At 38.2% G+C, this 18,511-nt stretch overlaps 1 protein-coding gene across 1 annotated transcript in view; it reads right to left on the bottom strand.

Annotated features, from left to right (window-relative positions):
* Window positions 1-14,023, bottom strand: part of LOC105380371 (cartilage oligomeric matrix protein) — a 28,612-nt gene extending 14,589 nt beyond the window's left edge. Inside the window, exons 1-10 of the mRNA XM_048627633.1 lie at window positions 13,885-14,023; window positions 13,644-13,746; window positions 7,330-7,500; window positions 6,846-7,042; window positions 6,305-6,596; window positions 5,887-6,039; window positions 2,436-2,552; window positions 1,994-2,110; window positions 1,598-1,717; window positions 982-1,170 (exon numbers count right to left, since the gene is read on the bottom strand). Of these exons, the coding sequence (XP_048483590.1) occupies window positions 982-1,170; window positions 1,598-1,717; window positions 1,994-2,110; window positions 2,436-2,552; window positions 5,887-6,039; window positions 6,305-6,596; window positions 6,846-7,042; window positions 7,330-7,500; window positions 13,644-13,728 (1,441 nt within the window). The 5' untranslated portion in view covers window positions 13,729-13,746; window positions 13,885-14,023. The remainder of the gene's footprint in view (window positions 1-981; window positions 1,171-1,597; window positions 1,718-1,993; window positions 2,111-2,435; window positions 2,553-5,886; window positions 6,040-6,304; window positions 6,597-6,845; window positions 7,043-7,329; window positions 7,501-13,643; window positions 13,747-13,884) is intronic.
* Window positions 14,024-18,511: the final 4,488 nt, after the last annotated feature.

Raw genomic sequence — 18,511 nt, 5'->3', positions numbered from 1 at the left:
ATGGCTGTCATACCAATGCTGAGAGAAGCCCGAATCTGCTCGTATGTCACATGTCTATCTTCTTTTATTAACTGCCGTACAGCATCGATGTTATCTTGTGTTACCGCTGTTTTTGGCCGACCAGTAGAAGGGACTGTGGTAAGAGAGGAACGTCCACGGCGAAACTCAGAATACCAACGATATATAGTCGTTTTACTTGGTGCTTCAAGTTTATAAATAGAAACAAGCTCGGCGAGACACTGTTCTTGAGATAAACCTCGACGAAAGTTGTGAAAAATTATTGCACGGAAATGTTCCCGCGTAAGCTCCATTTTTTACACCGACTTGTCAAATTCAAATGGTCAATACTCTTTTATTTTTTACTTTTTTTAAAATTCGAAAATGGAATTATGTTTGAAAAAACACTACATTTGATACACCAAAAAGGTTTCACTCTAATTTATTCCTAAGTATTCTATTCCCGATCTTTTCGGTGTAGCCCTCGTACTTGACTAAGAAGAGAACCTACAAGTAGGTTTCGGCTTAGTATACCCTTTTTGCAACACCCTGTATATCTCCTCGTATACACTTACCATTCCACTCGTACCCGCGGGGGCAGCCCTCGCACTCGTAGAAGGGGCTGGCGGCCGCCGGCAGACAGTTCCTGGCGCCGCACGGACGCGAGCTGTCACAGATGTGGGCGCAGCGGGCTCCGTCAACCATGTAGCTAGCCCTGAACGTATGTGTATTGACATAGTAAGAAGGGATGAGGCCCTAAAGGAATGTCATCCGATTTCCAATATGCTACTGCGGTCATGATGTTTTGTATGTGCTATGGAGAATCTGACAATGTTCTGCTTCTTCTTCATACATACTAATATGTCTACGGAGGTTTCTTGCTGTTTTACTAAAATACGAAGAGCTGCCAGCACCACAGAAGCGCCACAAACTGCATATTTCTTAAGCGTGAGGATAGCTCCTCGTATACTGGTGTTAACTCACCATTCCACTCGTACCCGCGGGGGCAGCCCTCGCACTGGTAGAAGGGGCTGGCGGCCGCCGGCAGACAGTTCCTGGCGCCGCACGGACGCGAGCTGTCACAGATGTGGGCGCAGCGGGTTCCGTCGCCCACGTAGCCGTCAGGGCAGGCGCCGCAACGAGGCCCTGAGGGGGTCTCTTCGCAGGATACGCCTGGAAACATTGAGAATTCGGCAGATATTCTTGAGATTTTTATAGGTTTAATGTATATGTATGTATAGACTTCATAAAGAAATTGTTTCCTGGCAATAAGCCCACCTTAGTTTAGTACCTACTACACTAAGTCCATTTTATGTATACAATAAAAGTATTTAAATAAATAAAAAATATGAAAAATTCAGGTGCTAATTTTTAAAGGGTTTATTTCATGAAATGGATTAGCATTTCATAATTATAAGTAAAATCGAATTGCAAAATCGAAAAAATAGAACTTGAAAGTAGGAATTAATACGTGTGGCAAACAGGTATTTTTTTGTGATGCTGCTGTCCTTTGAGTAAAATACCCTACCTATCTTCACTATTATCATAACTGCTCTATCATGATCCATATTGGAAAACCCTGTAGTAGATGTTCACTCACCACGGAAGCAGGAGATCTGGCTACAGGAGCGCCGGTAGCACTCCTCTCCGTTGCCATGGAAACCGGGAGGGCAGGAGCCGCATCGGTAGCCACCGTCAGGTAGGTCTTGACATTGGACCCCTAAAATTCAAAATTAGAATAAGAATCAAAAGCCATAGCTAAGGTGGAAATAGAAGTCTACATGCAAAAGGTTGTCAGTCGCTATCTCATGACTCTTCGAAAGAGGCATATTATGTTCAGCAGTAGACGATTGTTATCGTGTCTTTTTAGGATGAGTTGTCAGTCGCTGTCTGCCGAGGGTAGGTACGCCGGAACTCTAAGGTCCATAATATAATATCCCTAGGCTCCGGCTTGGCTCCTTTTGTGCTTCCCATGCCTCATGATGAAGATACTCACGGCCACCGAAACAAGGGTTGGAGCTGCATGCAGTCTGGCAGGTCTGTCCGTCACTGGTCTGGCGCCCTGGGCACCGTGTGCAGCGGAAGCCTTGCTCTGTGTCCACGCAGGATTCCACTGCAAGATGGGACTAACTTAGATAACTGAATTTGGTTCAGGCAATCGATATAATTGAATTGGATCAAAATATTGAATAGGTCATACTGAAGATGAATTAAGAATTCGGGACTCAAGAATAATTAACTCGGGATACAACCTTACCTATTATGTTATGCATGATACAAATTATATGCTGCCAGGAATGAATGTGAACCTGGGATCACTCACAGAGATCGAGCTACTGTTGCTTGTCGGTTTCGGAGTTGATAGAATCTGATATGATGTAGTCGATAATATACTTATGTTAAATGAACCTGAAATTGGACTATTTATTTCAACTCACCCTGCGAACACGGTCGCCTATCGCACGTGATGGGGCGACATCTACGCCCGTCACCCTCCGTGCCTCGCGGACACGCGCCGCACTCGATCCCGCTCGCCGTGTTGCGGCATTCCACTCCTGTTCACGGATACAGATTTATACCCTGGGCTTATGAACTTAGAGTGGATTGTTATGTTACGAGTAGTATGGTCAATATTGTAGTAGTTTTTGAGAACGAGATAGTTTATTGGTCACGGTCGCCTATCGCACGTGATAGGGCGACATCTCCGCCCGTCGCCCTCCGTGCCCCGCGGACACGCGCCGCACTCGATCCCGCTCGCCGTGTTGCGGCATTCCACTCCTGTTCAGGGATACAGATTTATTGTATGTAGGTGGTCTGAAAAGTTTCCGACCTCAACGTGAAGATGGCAGCACACATCAATTAAAGTCAGGGAATGTAACTGTGCATCTTTTGACAGCAACACTTCAAAGTTTCAGCGATTTTTGACGCGTGGTTTTTATTTTACAGTCGTTTGAGTGAGTCGATGTGAGCATTTCTGTGAAAATTTAAAAAATCGAGTATCGAGCTGTCTTAAAATATTGGTTTTTGAAAGGGAATACCCCTACGCAAATCAAAGATGAGTTAGATTCTGTGTACGGGGACTCTTCACCGTCATTTACCACTGTAAAATTTTGGGCAGCCGAATTTAAACGTGGCCGTAAGAGCTTCGGAGATGATGAACGTTCGGGACGTCCAAAAACTGTATCTACTGACGATAACATCGCTAAAGTTCTCCAAATGGTGTTAGACGACCGCCGAATTAAAGTGAGAGAGATAGCAGAGGCAATGAATATGTCCAGAGAACGTGTTTGTCACATATTAAATCAAGATTTAGGCATGAGAAGGCTGTCCGCGCGTTGGCTGCCGCGTTTGCTAACGTCAGACCAACGACGTGTTCGAATGAACATTTCCAATGCTCTGTTGGCGCAGTTCAGGCGCAATAAATCCGTGTTTTGGCGCCGCCTAATTACTGTTTGACAGGCTATGTAGAAGAATAAAAATAAATTTGAAGAAAAAAATCTTGTATCTATGTTAGGTCGGAAACTTTTCAGACCACCCACGTACATACACACGTACCTACTCACGACTGTAATCCCTGAAGGAGTAGTCAAAGGTGACTCGCTAGCGATTCACCCGCTTTTCGCTGTACCTACATTTGCTCACACGTGATAGGTCGCGAGCCGTATCGCCGTTTTTGAATGAGTACAATGCACTAGAATCTAGATGTACAGGTTTTCGCACACCGTAAGAGAATTAGGGAGGATTGTTGTTTGTTTAATTTATGTTAAAATGCTCAATATTGTAGTGGTTATTCAGAGAGAGATGATCTATGGGTGATTCACGGTCGCCTATCGCACGTGATGGGGCGACATCTCCGCCCGTCGTCCTCCGTGCCCCGCGGACACGCGCCGCACTCGATCCCGCTCGCCGTGTTGCGGCATTCCACTCCTGTTCAGGGATACAGATTATACCCTGTATCGTTTAATTAAGGATACGTACATAGTTTTATGTAACGCTATTTGTTGCATGTTGGGAAGGTTAGTGTTTTTAAAATTAAGTACTTCGATTAGTTCAAGAGGTGATTTTGGTTTCATTTGGGTTGGTTATTGTTGCATCTATGTTTTTAGAGTCCAGATGCTGTGTTGAGGCATTCCACTGCTGTTCAGAAATACAGATTTATACCCTGTACTTATGGGCTAAGAATTGTTGTTTGATTAGCAATGGATGTTTAGGTCAATGTTGCGTGTAAGTATATTTGAAAGGTTACTCGTGTTATTTTCGGGGTCTCCGAAAAAGCTGAAGACATTGGGATCGCAGAGTAGAAAATGAAGATTAAACTTACTTACGTATAGTGCGACAAACTTATCTGTTCCGGTGAGAATGAATCAAATTGGTGCATATCTCGTTACTCACTAATAAAATATATATTAATATAGATTAGATGGATTTATTTAAACCACAAGGGTAAATTACCATTACGGGAGAACTTAACCTCCTAGAGAATGAAGAAATATTAGAAATTTACGTGAACTCTCACCGGAACAGATAAGTTTGTGGCACTATACTTGATGACCTATTATTATAGAGTTGCATTCTATTTTTAAACGGAGCAGTAACATGGATACTTACATCATGTAACATAAATCCTTACACTAACTCAGTTTCATTCTATCCACAAAGTAACGTTACAGATACTATACGAGAGCATATTTTGTATCTATCTAGAGCTTTGCAGTGAGCAAACGTCCGGTGCCTGAAAGTTAGATTTACTGATGTTTGCCGGTGCACCTGTAACATATTAGTTATTTACGACCCAGCCCAGACTGCAGCTCAACTAGGTTGCAAACATTTGTTCGGTAATTTGAGCTTTAGCGTTAACTAGATATAACTTTTTGAGAGTCGTACTTGATTGCTAACAAATATTGAATTTCGTATTATGTTGTATTTCGCTCAAGCTTATTTACCTGCTTATTGTAGGTAGAGTTGATTCAGTCAAGAAATTTATTTTTTACCCAAAGTTCTAAAGTTCAAAGTCATAATCATAGAAAATATCTAGAGCATAGACTTTCTATTGTTTTTCAGAATATCGATGTAAATATTATTTAGCGCCATATGTAAACGTACCAACTTAATTAAAGGAGATTACAACATAAAGGGATTCCCAAAAACTTCAAAGAGTCATAAAAGCATGCATGCAGAGTCTTTAACACCCAAACAAGAAGTTACATAAGCAAAGGGAGACAAAGAACCAATACATTAAAATCAAGGTGAATCAAGCAACCGAATCTTATGAAACATGTTCGTACAAAAACTTAACATAATAAAAACATTGACGTGGGTGTAAGAAACTCCGCAGGCAGCCATTAACAGGTAACTTAATACAAGAAATAAAACGCGATCTTTTAACACAGCATTTTAATGAAAACCCACACTTTTACAAAGAAATAGAGATAATAATATAGTTGCTTGATCGACCTTAAAAATAATGGTGTTATTAGGTTCCGAACTAAATAAATGCAATGGTAATTTTATTGATGTTGTAAGTACGAACCTTTTATGAAGAATAAAAAGTAACTTTTAAAAGATTTAAATGAAAATTGGTTAATTCTACAATAGTCAACTACCTTTGAGATATACCTTCCTATTGTATAAAGAAGAACACCTACTTACAAACCTATAATTAAAGTTAAATACGTAAGAGTAGCATACAAATTCCAGTAGACCTATAGATATACGTAAAAATGATACCTATACAAAGGAAATATCTCAAAAGACAAGCCAGAATATTAAATGACCGACCAATAATGAAAAGGAAAAAAAATTAGATTCAAACCTCAATTATCAAGAACTCCGCATGAAAATCATAAGCAAGATCTAAACCATAAAGATAGAAAGGTGAATCTCAATAACCAGGGTAGCATGAAGATCCAGAACATCGCTCCACTGCCGGCTGGCGCTGGCAACACTGGCGAAGGCTGTCTATGGTGCGCTTCTGATCCGCAACCTCTTTGCGGAGACTGTCTATGGTCTGCCGAAGAAGTTGCAGCTGCCGGATCACTTCGTCTGAAAAGGGGGAAATAATAAGGTTTGCAAAATGGTGCTGATTTTAAGAAGGCTTTTAATAGTCCTAAACCTTAAACTAATAAGCCGGATGGATCAGGTAGTAGTTCAATAATGGTCTTTGTTCATCATGGACACTTGCCTCTACTCCAGCCAGTGTTAGGTACATTTATAATATCTCTGGCTTTCTGGTTTTATACTGAGTCCTTTTTTGGTGATCTACGAGCGAACTATTATAAATGTCTTCAAATAACATAAAAGGTCTTACCATCACAAGTCTCAATGCCATTAGATGGAATATCTCCTCTCTGAGAAGACGGGGTAGTAGGGCCTAGGACCGAGTCTATATAATTCGCTCTATAATCGTCTCCTTGCATCTGTTCCTCTTCACGTTTCTTCCTCTCTTCCCTCTCCATGTAATCTTTGATCTCTTCCATGTCAGATGCTTCCTTGACATGAGCTGGGGTTTTGAAGAAGTCGTTTTGGATGTCACAGCTTAGGGAGTCTAAGGCGGCTCGTTCGCTCGTGTATACTTCGACTGGTGCGTTTTCTTCATGATACTGCAAAGGGAATAAATATTAGCAGATATAATATGGGCAGACCTGTATCCATCTTTCGGGGACATTTAAGACTCGAAAACCACTCTCTGTAACTCAAAACCACTTTGCTCAAAACAATATATGACAAGAAAAACTGAGACGATTAGTTTGGCACGTCTTATGCTCTGCGCTGGGTATATCGAGAATCATCGAGACATCGGCGTTTATTTCAAAGCACCGTTGCATAATATTCCGTTCAAAACCACTTACCAGTTTCAAGTGCTGGCTCTTCAGCAGCGGCATCAGGTCGTGCTGGCCGGACATGGCGTGCCAGTGCAGTGGCTTGCAGCCGACCACCAGCTTGACCCTGTTGGAGGCTACCACCAGCATGAGGGTGCCGCGCCGGTGCGAGCCGACAGTCCAGGAGACCGACTTGAGGTGTCCGCCGTGCAGGCTTTCTAGGGACACTGGAAGAAGATTGGGATTAAAGTTTTTTAGATTTTAATTTGAGTTTATTTCTTGTGGAAAAACCTTGAGCGTAGAAAATAAAAACCAGCTAAGGTCGCTGGACGATTCAATACGTCAGTATTTTCATGTATATAAAAGTCACATCAATTAAAATGAGGTTCTATAACATTATGGCGTTGTGTATTTGTGTTGTATGATATCATGATCTCCAAATTAATGAACGATTCGGATAATCCAATCGACCGTGCTCATTTTTAGCTGGTGGCTGGTTACACAAACTTCTTACCCTTATTGCTCTTCCTGTTATAATACAGCGATATAGCGGCATCCTCACTAGTCTTGGCATGCAGCAGTTCCTCCCTTCTCGTGCTGCGGCCATGGGGGCCTCGCACCACGATCACCAGCTCTCCGTCGTCGCGCGCCTCCTTGGCTGTGGTGATAACCGCGCTGGTTGCTTCTGGAAGTGGAGTGTGGGTGTCATGTTTTGGTGCAGTTTAAGGGATATGTGGTAGGTATGTAAGTAGGTTTGGGATTTTAAATCTGAGAGGGCAAAGGAGTTATAAGATGATGGGAGGTTTTTATTATACTTAATACAAAGTTTGTTTTAGATTACTAGATACTTCTGGAGTACAATGTCACCCGCCAACATAGGGCTGGCGAAAAGTGGGTGTAATGTAGCAGCTAAATCTTGGTTCAAGTTGACTCTTTCAATGATTGTACCAGATTACAATACGAGACGTGATTTTTAATGATAAACTTTTAATTTCGTCAGGCCCTAAAACACGGAGGTGAAAGTCAAAGAGATCTTTTAAAGATGAAAACATAGAGCTGTAATTAACCGATGAACTCTGGCTGTTATTCTAAACTCGGATGACACAGTTGAAATGAGTTTGAGTCACACTAACTCAGGAATAAACCTTGACTTCCTGTCTAAGCTAACAGAATCCAGTTAAGTACCTATATAAAAACACACAATTACACAGTCAGCAGTATTATTACCTAGTAGAGATTTTTTCTATTTCACTAGCTCAGATCAACAAATCTGAGTTCACTAGAAAATGTTTTAAAACCCGACAGAAAAACCTAAGAATGCGTCGAATGCGTCATTAAAATAAATACCAGCATTTATGAAGATACCTTCAGTTTAAAGCAGTTTCATCATTATGTGCTCTAGCTATGTTTTAGTAAAGCTTCGCTTCTCTACAAAGTGTAAGAAATCCTTACGTTTCAGTCGTTGTTTTGTAAAACGAAAATACGCGCACATTTTGTCTATTTCCGACTCAATCCCGAAGACGTGTTTGTCGCTTTCATTCCTACTAGATATTTAAATCATTCACTATGATCTTCTGAATACCAAACATGAATAGATACATAAGACTATACTGTAATAAATATCTATTCATTACGTGTATACCTACCTACATGCTTGATCGATAATTATTATTTTACTAACCCTTATCTACGAGTATACCTAATGTTATAATAAATAGTTCAAAGAACTTTTCTTATCTAATAGAATTCACGAATTTGATACTATCATTTTTAAGTTGTGAACTTTTGACATGTTTTGTAGAAATAAGTACCTACCTATAACTACTGTGTGTTCATGAACAATCACTATACCTAATAATTAATAATTTGATACTTCACTGTGGTCTTATCAGATGGTGACGATAGGAGTAGCTACCTACGTATATGATGCTTATGTCAAATCCCTGGTTTACGAGTCTCACTTTTAGCTGGTTTTATCTTAGTCCCAATATTTAGACAATGGACCTATTCTATTTTCGGGTAAGTATGTACATTCAAAACCTGGAACAGCATCTTCGCCTGGAGCACAATACCAAATCCTCATTCAGACGTTCTAAACATCACAAACTACAACTTATCTGACTATTCAATAATTGTCTCATAATACCAGAAACAGTTTTAGAACCTGATCGGGCTCCGATTGGCCAGGAATAGCAGGAAGGCCATACAAGGAGGCACCGTAAGAGCATTTTTTGCCGCACACCCACCGTTAAGCTCCATTCTGAAGTGATCGCTGATGAACCACAGCGGATTCCTGCAATGATTGCTGGTTTACTCGATGTGTGAAGGTATTGGCATGTTGTTAGGAACATATTTATTGACTTACTGATGCTGATGGAGCTAGAGCCTTGGTACGTAACCTAAACTGGCCTAAGTACCTACCTTTATTTTATTATAATGTCCGACCTAGGTACCTTACATAAATAAAGTAATCACTGCCAACTTATTCAGCATTTTAAAGCTAAACTAGAAAAGAAAACGTAACTTTCGATGATTGACAGTTCATTGTGCAATAATTATGGTACTTAAGTACTAAATTAAAACCAACATCCTAACTATCCTACTATAATATTATAAATGCGAAAGTAACTGTGTCTGTCTGTCTGTCTGTTACTCTTTCACGCCAAAACTACTGAACGGATTTGAATGAAATTTGGTATACATAGGGTCTAGACCCTGAGAAAGAACATAGGCTACTTTTTATCCCGGAATTCCCACGGGAAAACTTTTTAAGGCGAAGCGAAGCTCGCGGGAACAGCTAGTAGGTTATATATCTAACCTATGTATACTTGGGCATACTATTAAATAGTCCTTTTTAATACTTACAGGTGTACCTAAGGGCGTATTTTTGAGAACACCTAAGCTGTTTAAATCATTATACTTAGGTATGTTGAGTTTATCATCTTTGTTGAAGAGATGAACGAGATAAATCTGCGTAGGCTGCCTCCGGAGAAACGTTGTCTCCTTTTATAGTAAACCTTCTGTATGCATAATAATTTGAATACCTGTACTCTGTTACCGAGTCATACATAACTGATTCATCGTACCTATTTAATTTTTAAACGTTTTGTCATCGTCAGCCTATAATATTTTTTTACCTTTACATTTTTCCTGTAGACAAACTAGCCAATAGTGAAACTGCAGTACCTAAGTAGTTGAAGACTTACAAACTAGGAATAAATTACTATATGGTGCCCTTTACGACAAGGGAGATCTTTTAATAGGCATAATATGTAATAATGATGTAATTCATTAAACGCAAATCAGCATTGGCCGATTTATTACCGAATTAATGAAATCTTCAAATTGATGATTATCAAGTGTAGACAAAGTAGGTAGTCAATCAGTATAAATCATTTCAGCTTTAACTTAAGTAAGTACCTACATCCAGATGTTTAGAATAGCTAGTCGTGAGCAATAATTTATTTTAGTGTTTATGTCCATATTTGTTAGATCATTTCGAGAGGTAACCTAAGCTAAGGTCTGAGCTGTGGGCGATTGGTCCCGATGATGTCAACTGTTGCATTCATTTTATAATAAGTATACTACCTATAAGTACTTCTTTAGCATTGAAAATACAGCAGGTACCTAAGTATATAAAGCACTGAAAATAATTAGGTACCAGAGAATAGGCCCATATGATTGTATTATAGCCATATTTGGTAAACGATGATGACGTTACTGATTAACTGACTTAATTCACTTAATATATCCTATTATTTATCAACTGTATACTTTAAGCTTATTCATAGAATAACGAGTACTGTACTTGTTATCCTTATTATAATTATATATACATCTGGGTACTTACCTAAAAATCACTAACACAAAACATCATAATTATTGATAATGACTAAAGCACATGGCTAGGAAAACGAATAATAATTAAATTATGTTGCCACGTCGAACTCTGCAGGAACCTTACATACACTTATCACTGTTCATGGCAGTACAGATCGAGATTTTTTTATGAAATTTGGTAAGTATGTCGGAAACTGGTACCCTGGATTAACACATAGGGACTTTCAAGATACATTTTGTGGCGAAGCGAAGCTCGCGGGAAAAGCTATAATAATGTTAAATAATGTACTTGTAATATAATCCAAACCTAAGTACCTAGGTAGGTAGGTAGGTACCGTACTTTAATCACTGTACCAGTATAGATCCTGGTTGATACTTCTAATTAAGTTCTGGGTACCTACCTACCAATCTAGCAATACTTCAAGATATAATAAGAAGAAATAATAGATAATATTATTATATGCTCTACCATCGCTACAGCAAAATAGACTTAACTTCTCATTTGTGTAATAAATATAGTATTGATCCAACCATAGGTAGGAACTTCGATGATACTAAACTTGTCGCGTTTGGTGTCAAAAGTCAGTGGGTCAGCGAGCATATGGTGGAATACCATCTTTGGTATGTTTTTATACGTTGAGCTCTTGCGCAAAAGATGTACCTAACTTATCAATTTGTAAATTTTAACATCATCGTCAGAGTTCTTCTGATAAGTAACTTTAAGGGCGACTTGCACAAACATACTAAATCTAGATTTAGTGTCAAATCTCGGTTTAAGAAACGTCAATCCATATAAATTTTTGACATAAATCGATATTTATTTAACACTAAATCTAGATTTAATAATATGTTTGTGCAAGTCGCCCTAAATCGCGTAACTATACCTAAAATGACCTAAATGATCAAGACGACCGAGCGATGTAGTGGTTAGTGACGAGTGAGCCTAACTGCTATGTCGAAAGTCCCGGTCCCGGGTTTCATCCCCGGCTGGGGTAGATATTTGTTTTAGGACAAATACACGGGCAATGAAAAAGATCCACTCACAAAATGCCGACACCAACCGACCCCAATTTTTTCAAACATTTAATTTCAAATTTAAACAAAATATTACCGTTTTTCGTATTCCTATTTCAGGCTCTGCCTAGCTTAAGATGACCGAACCTATTTATTCATGTACAATATTTTAATTCAAACATTAACACCTACACATGCGCTTTACCTATCTAATGAAATGCGATTGTGATGTCAGCTTACTTGCTGAGTGGATACTAATAACTTAATTAGCAAGTATCTAATTAATACATTCCGAAATCTCTGCGAACTTCATGATATGTGTGAATTATATTTGAAGGCCTCTTCTACTACCTAAATTAATACTACGTCTACCGTTGAAGTTCTACTTCAACACTCAGAGGTCTCAGGTTCGATTCTCTGGTGGATCAATTTGTGTTCTAGATAAAATACCTACGTACCTAGTTTTCAAATTACACTCACGGGCAAAGAAACAGTTCCACTTACAAAATGCGTTTTAAATTAGACATCAAATGGCGTGATTTCTTAAAGATATTCAATACGTACAAAATATTAACGTTTTTAGTTTGTAATATTCTGATGCGCCGTTAAATGTGCTTAAATATTGCAGAAAGCATCATTAAGTTAGTTTTTCCCATTTAAAAGTAATTTGGTGATTTTCTGAATGGAACTTTTTCATCGCCCGTGCGTGAGTGTAGTTCAGATAGAATAAGATTGGCTTAACTGTCCTATCCTACCCTATGATTTCTATCAATTTAGACCAAACTATGATGTAATTAATCGAGTAGACGGTACCTATACATAATCATGTACTTATAAAGATATAATTAGGTACACATAAGTAAGTAATAATTAGTTAGAGTACACTCCATTTTTGCCTTTGCCTATGCTTATTTCTTTATCATATAGGTGGAAACTTGTTAAACGTATTTTATACTTAGTCTTAATTAATGTATTCTTGTTATATAGTTAAGTTTTCCTACAAAAATAAAATAAAATAAAATAATAAAAAATAAAACATATGCATCAGTATAATTACTATCTTCATTTATACATAATATCAAGTAAGTATGGGTATACTTACTATACGTCCGTGACCATTACAAGGTACCTACCTTAGCTTGTGGTCACATATCTGCTTTTGGTGCCTACTGTATGTAGTGTGGGCTGACAAAGTGTAACGAAACAGATTATGATAATGAAGCGATCCTGATTCGAGGGCAAGGCTAGAGGATATCATTTTTGTACACTCGACTTGTAGAGGTTCAAACTTTTATACCTAGTCACCATGTGGATATTCATCCATACCTACCCTAACTCAAGCTGTCTCGTATCATCATCGTCGTGAGAACTTAGGTTGGTAGCAGACAGCAGTACAGTTCGAAGAACATTAATTTCGTAATGCCTATTTTATTCTGCCCTTTTCATAGTTTTCATTTTAAACCCTGGCAGACATTAGACGCTGTTTTGAATAAGAAAACGCTTCATCATTAGACAAGTACCTAATTACTTTCTTCTGTGTCTCTCCTTCTTTCAACATGTAACTATGAAATAGTTGTCCGGTAGCCTTAAAACTTTAGCACAGCTTTATTGTTTTTGTGCCCGATATTATTACCTCCCTAAATAACACAGGACTTCTAAGCTAAGCTAGGTATAGGTATTCGGACTAAATACCTTTTTATAAAATTCGTCTTATCATTATTTTAGGGACGCGGGCCGGGTATTCTCTGGTAAGTACTAACAATATTATCCACCAACCCGCACAAGGCCAGCGTGGTTGGAATACGGCCTAAAACTCCTTCCTTCATTGGAAGAAGACCCGTGCCCCCGCAGTGGGGACGTGATGGGCTGTGATGATCACACTACTTACACTACCTATCCTAACTAAGTATAATAAGTGTAATACCAAAATATAATTGAGTACTTTAAGTAAGTTGAGTGGCGAAATTAACTTACCCTGGTCCAAAGTGAGTGTTTGCGTGGACACCGCCAGGACAAGAAGAATGAAAAGACGCGAAGACATGCTGGTCCCGCCCAGCATGGTTGCTGCTGGTCAGTGCTAGATTGATTGAAAATAAAACTACTTAAATGGAACGTAATAAAAATAAAATATACTTAATCAAAAATGTGTAAAAATTTTAAAAACTACAAAAAAAATATTAAACAATTCAAATTTTAATTCTTTGAAAGATTTTACCACTTTTTTTCTAAACTAATTTCCCGCGCTTTTAAACTAAACTTTTGTTTCCGGCCACCATACGTCGCGAGTACGCGTGCGCGAGATGCTTCCGCGCCGCTTGAACTGAAGAAAACTACAAGATAGCAAGGAGTCCGAATATCTCTCACTGTAGTTAGCATGTTAGCAGTGTTATTGTCTATAGCTTGAGGAGCTTGACCAAACCAAGTTTATTATATTATATAAAGCTGGATTACCACTCACTGATTCATTGACATAGTAGTTCTCCCAGAAGGAGCCATTTTTTGATATGAAAATGTTTTAGGGAAATGTACAGGGTGCTCGGGTGAGTAGAGAAAAAATCCGAAATTTTAAAAAAAGTTGTAAAAAAAAAAATATATTTTTGTTCCTCTTTTTTGGTGACCATACATTTTTTCATATTTCGAGGGTATATTTAGAATGTCTGACAGATTATAAAAAAAATATAAAAAAATAAAAAAACAAAATGGCGGCCGAGTTGCAGTGAAGTAAAGTTTAGGGCGTGTCAGACCCGACTTGAGGTGAATTGATCTCCCGGAAGGGGGGGAGGTGGGGGGATGCTGTTTTTTGAAAACGGTGGGGAACATGATGAAATTTAGGGGAAAATTCCAAAAAATGTATTTTTTTTAATTGCGGGGGGAGGGGAGATTTTTTTATAAAAACGTGTTTTTTCGGGGATTTTCAAAGCATTTTTTTATTGTGTTCGAGGCATTTGACAGGTTTGACTTGTATGGAGCGGTTGTGTAGTTTGACGAGTAGAGTTGCCATGTGAAAGAATTTTCCCCATTTTTAGGGTAAATTTCGAGATTTTCCCCAAAAACATGAAAAGTAGAAATCGCCACTTTTGATTTTAAAATTTGATGCAGTTTTGTCGGAAAGACCCGTACTAATGAAATTTGACCATTTTTATTACTTTCGACTGGCAACCCTGGGCGATAGGCGAGATTATATTTTTTCGGATTTTTTTACGTCGACCCAACTTGAGGTGAATTGATCTCCCAGAAGGGAGGCAGGTGGGGTGATGATTTTTTTTGTACACGGTCTGATGTATGGTGCAGTTTATGGGAAAATTCCGAAAAGTTGAAAAAACAAAATGGCGGACTGCTTTGGCGGCCATTTTGTAAAAGTGACTTTTTTTCACGATTTTTGATTGTTTTTTTTACATGTTTAGAGTGGTTGGGGAGATTTGTCTTGTATAGCGCATTTGTGTAGTTTGTTGGGTAGACTATACCAGTTAAATAAAATTTCCCCATTTTTAGGGAAAATTTTGAGATTTTCCCCAAAAACATAAAAAATTGAAATAACCGTTTTGGATTTAAAAAAATGATGCAGTTTAGTCAGAAAGGCTCATACTAATGACATTTGACTATTTTTATTACTTTCGGCTGGCAACCCTGAGAAATACGGGAGATTATATTTTTGAAAAAGTTCGACGTCGATTCAAGTTGAGGTGAATTGATCTCCCAGAAGGGGGGGAGGTGGGGTGATGTTTTTCTTTGTACATGGTTGGATATATGGTGAAATTCATGGGAAAATTCCGAAAACTGCAAAAATCAAAATGGCGGATGAAGTGGCAGCCATTTTGTAAAAGAGAAATTTTACATGTTTTAAGGCTATTTCACCTGTATTGAGTGGTCTGACAGTTTTGACTTGTAGAGCGCGTTTGTGTGTTTAGGTACGCTTAATTTTTCTATAAAATAAAAACTCCTCACTTGTAGGGAAAAAAATCAAAATTTCCCTAAAACATGGGAAATTTTACATAAATATGCAATTTTATCGTTTTGTGATGGTCCGAGGGGATTCGAATGTATGGCACGTTTGTGTAGTTAAATGCATAGATTTTTAATTAATAATAAAAACTCTCCACTTATAGGAAAAAAAAACAAAATTTCCCTAAAAACATGGGAAAATTTACATAAATATGCAATTTTATCACTTCGATATGGTCTGAGGGGTTTCGAATGTATATCGTGTTTGTGTAGTTAAATGCATACAATTTTAATTTAAAATAAAAACTCATCATCATAAGTGGGTTATGAGGAAAAAAACAACATTTCCCTAAAAACATGGGAAATTTTACATAATATGCAATTTTATCCCTTTGAGATGGTCTGAGGGGTTAGGAATGTATAGCGCAATTGTGTAGTTAAATGTATAGAATTTTAATTTAAAATAAAAACTCCCCACTTGTATGGAAAAAATCAAAATTTCCCTAAAAACATGGGAAATTTTTCATAAATATGCAATTATATCCCTTTGAGATGGTCTGAGGGGTTATAAATGTATAGCGCGATTGTGTAGTTACATGCATGTAATTTTAATTTAAAATAAAAACTCCCCACCTTTAGGGAAAAAAATCAAAATTTTCCTAAAAACGTAGAAAAAATTACCAACATTAGCAATTTCATCCCTTTGAAGTGGTCCTACAGATTTATGGTATATGGCGCATTTGTGTAGATAAATACAAACAATTATTATTTAAAATAAAAACTCCCCACTTTTAAGGGAAAAAATATTTTCCGAAAAATCATACAAAATGTAAATCAACTTTACCACAGTTTAAGTGCCGAGCGCAGCGAGGCCATAGTCCTTCTACAAGCTATACCAAAATAAAACCAGCCGAGCGCAGCGAGGCATCCGACAAGTGACCCTACCATAAAGAAAAGAAATACGAGCGAAGCGAGGCATTAGGTATCATAATTATTAATATCAATAAAGAAAAACTACGGAAAAAGTCCCGTTTACGAAGTGGAAAGCCGAGCGAAGCGAGGCAAAACAACCTAAACCATCATTCCAAAACCTAGAGAGCCGAGCGGAGCGAGGCAAAACTACTGAAACCAACATCCGAAAACCCGACGAGCCGAGCGAAGCGAGGCTAAAGCACAATAAACAGCAAGTACCTATGTAACTGCAGAGCCGAGCGAAGCGAGGCAAAACAACCGAGACTACCATTCCGAGACCTGGAGAGGAGCCGAGCGTAGCGAGGCTAAACTACTATAATCACCAACTGCCTGTTTAACTGGAGAGCCGAGCGCAGCGAGGCAAAACAATCCAAACCATCATACCAACAAACACAAACCTTGGAGAGCCGAGCGTAGCGAGGCAAAACATTTCAAAACATTATACCACAACCACTGAAGAGCCGAGCGCAGCGAGGCAATACAACTCAAGTATTACCTAACCGTAAAAGTGGAGCCGAGCCAATCGAGGCAAAACAATGCGAACCACCATACTGTAACCCTGGAGAGCCGAGCGAAGCGAGGCAACACTACTCAAACCTTCGTCAACACAACTACGTATATAACCTGAGAGCCGATTGTGGTTAAGAAATAACTTGAATGAATAAAAAAGAAAGACAAAGTTTAAGTTTGGCCGCGTTTATAGTTCCATATACGTGTGCAACGAATTATGAATTAAATTTCAGTAAAGCTTATTTCTATAATGTTAAAAAACGCACTTTATCCTACTTACTGTGTCTTAAACACCAAACCCACATAAGAAATTAATGAATAAAAAAAAGCCTGTAAATTTCGTTGCTATGAAAAAGTTTATTTTCAGGACAGAATAAACTAATAATCGAGACGCTATAAAAACGCGCGAATGGAGGTGACTCAGATTTATGAGGTATTAAAGAACCCAATATTTGTACACAAAACGATGTTCGCTCGCTACTAGGTAAAGTTTACGAAACCAAAAAACGTCCATATAGATCAGTTTCTCTACCGTATTTGTGTGAGACAATCCGTAATTTAAAAATAGTTTTCACGGCAAATACCTATTAACATTCCTGTGGAGTTTTAAAAAACTCTACAGGAATTGGGGTCGTATGGGGTCGGCATTTTGTGAGTGGAACATATTCATTGCCCGGGAGTGTACAACGGATATTTCTTGAATTTGTAAGTTGTGAGTGTATTATGAGAAAATCAATACCCATCTACTACCAAATTTCATACTGAAATTAGATTTCAAGGGAAAACTAAACCCCATAAAATATTCGATACGTTATAGTCAAGTGAATAACCGTATCTCACCAAAATTCATACTGAAAACCGTATCACACCTAAAACAAAATCATCAGTACCCCTTTCATGAAGAAATTCATAGTAAAAGCAGTTTATAAGGCATAACAAAACGCAACAAGGATTTGCTACGGTATGGTCACGTCAATACCTTGCTGAATCCGAAATTCATACTGAAAACTGTAACCCCACCTGAAATAAAATCATCAGTACCCCTTTTATAACGAAATTCATACTGAAAACAGTTTTTAATCCAAAACAAAACACAACAAAGACTTGCTACGGTTTTTTCAAGTCAATATCCTGCTGAAACCGAAATTCATACTGAAAACTAATCCCACCTGAAATAAAATCATCAGTACCCCTTTAATAAAGACATTCATAATGAAAATAGTTTTTAATCCAAAACAAAACACAACAAAGACTTGCTACGGTTTGTTCAAGACAATACCTTGCTGAAACCGAAATTCATACTGAAAACTAATCCCACCTGAAACAATATCATCAGTAGGTACCCCTTTAATAAAACAAACATAGTGAACCCAGTTTTTAACGCATAACAAAACGCAAGAAAGATTGGTTACGATATG

The sequence above is a fragment of the Plutella xylostella genome, chromosome 19 (assembly GCF_932276165.1).
Source record: "Plutella xylostella chromosome 19, ilPluXylo3.1, whole genome shotgun sequence".
In the NCBI taxonomy this organism is placed as follows: domain Eukaryota; kingdom Metazoa; phylum Arthropoda; class Insecta; order Lepidoptera; family Plutellidae; genus Plutella; species Plutella xylostella.
The sequence above is the reverse complement of the archived record's forward strand: the minus strand, read 5'-3'. Positions and strand labels throughout refer to the sequence as shown.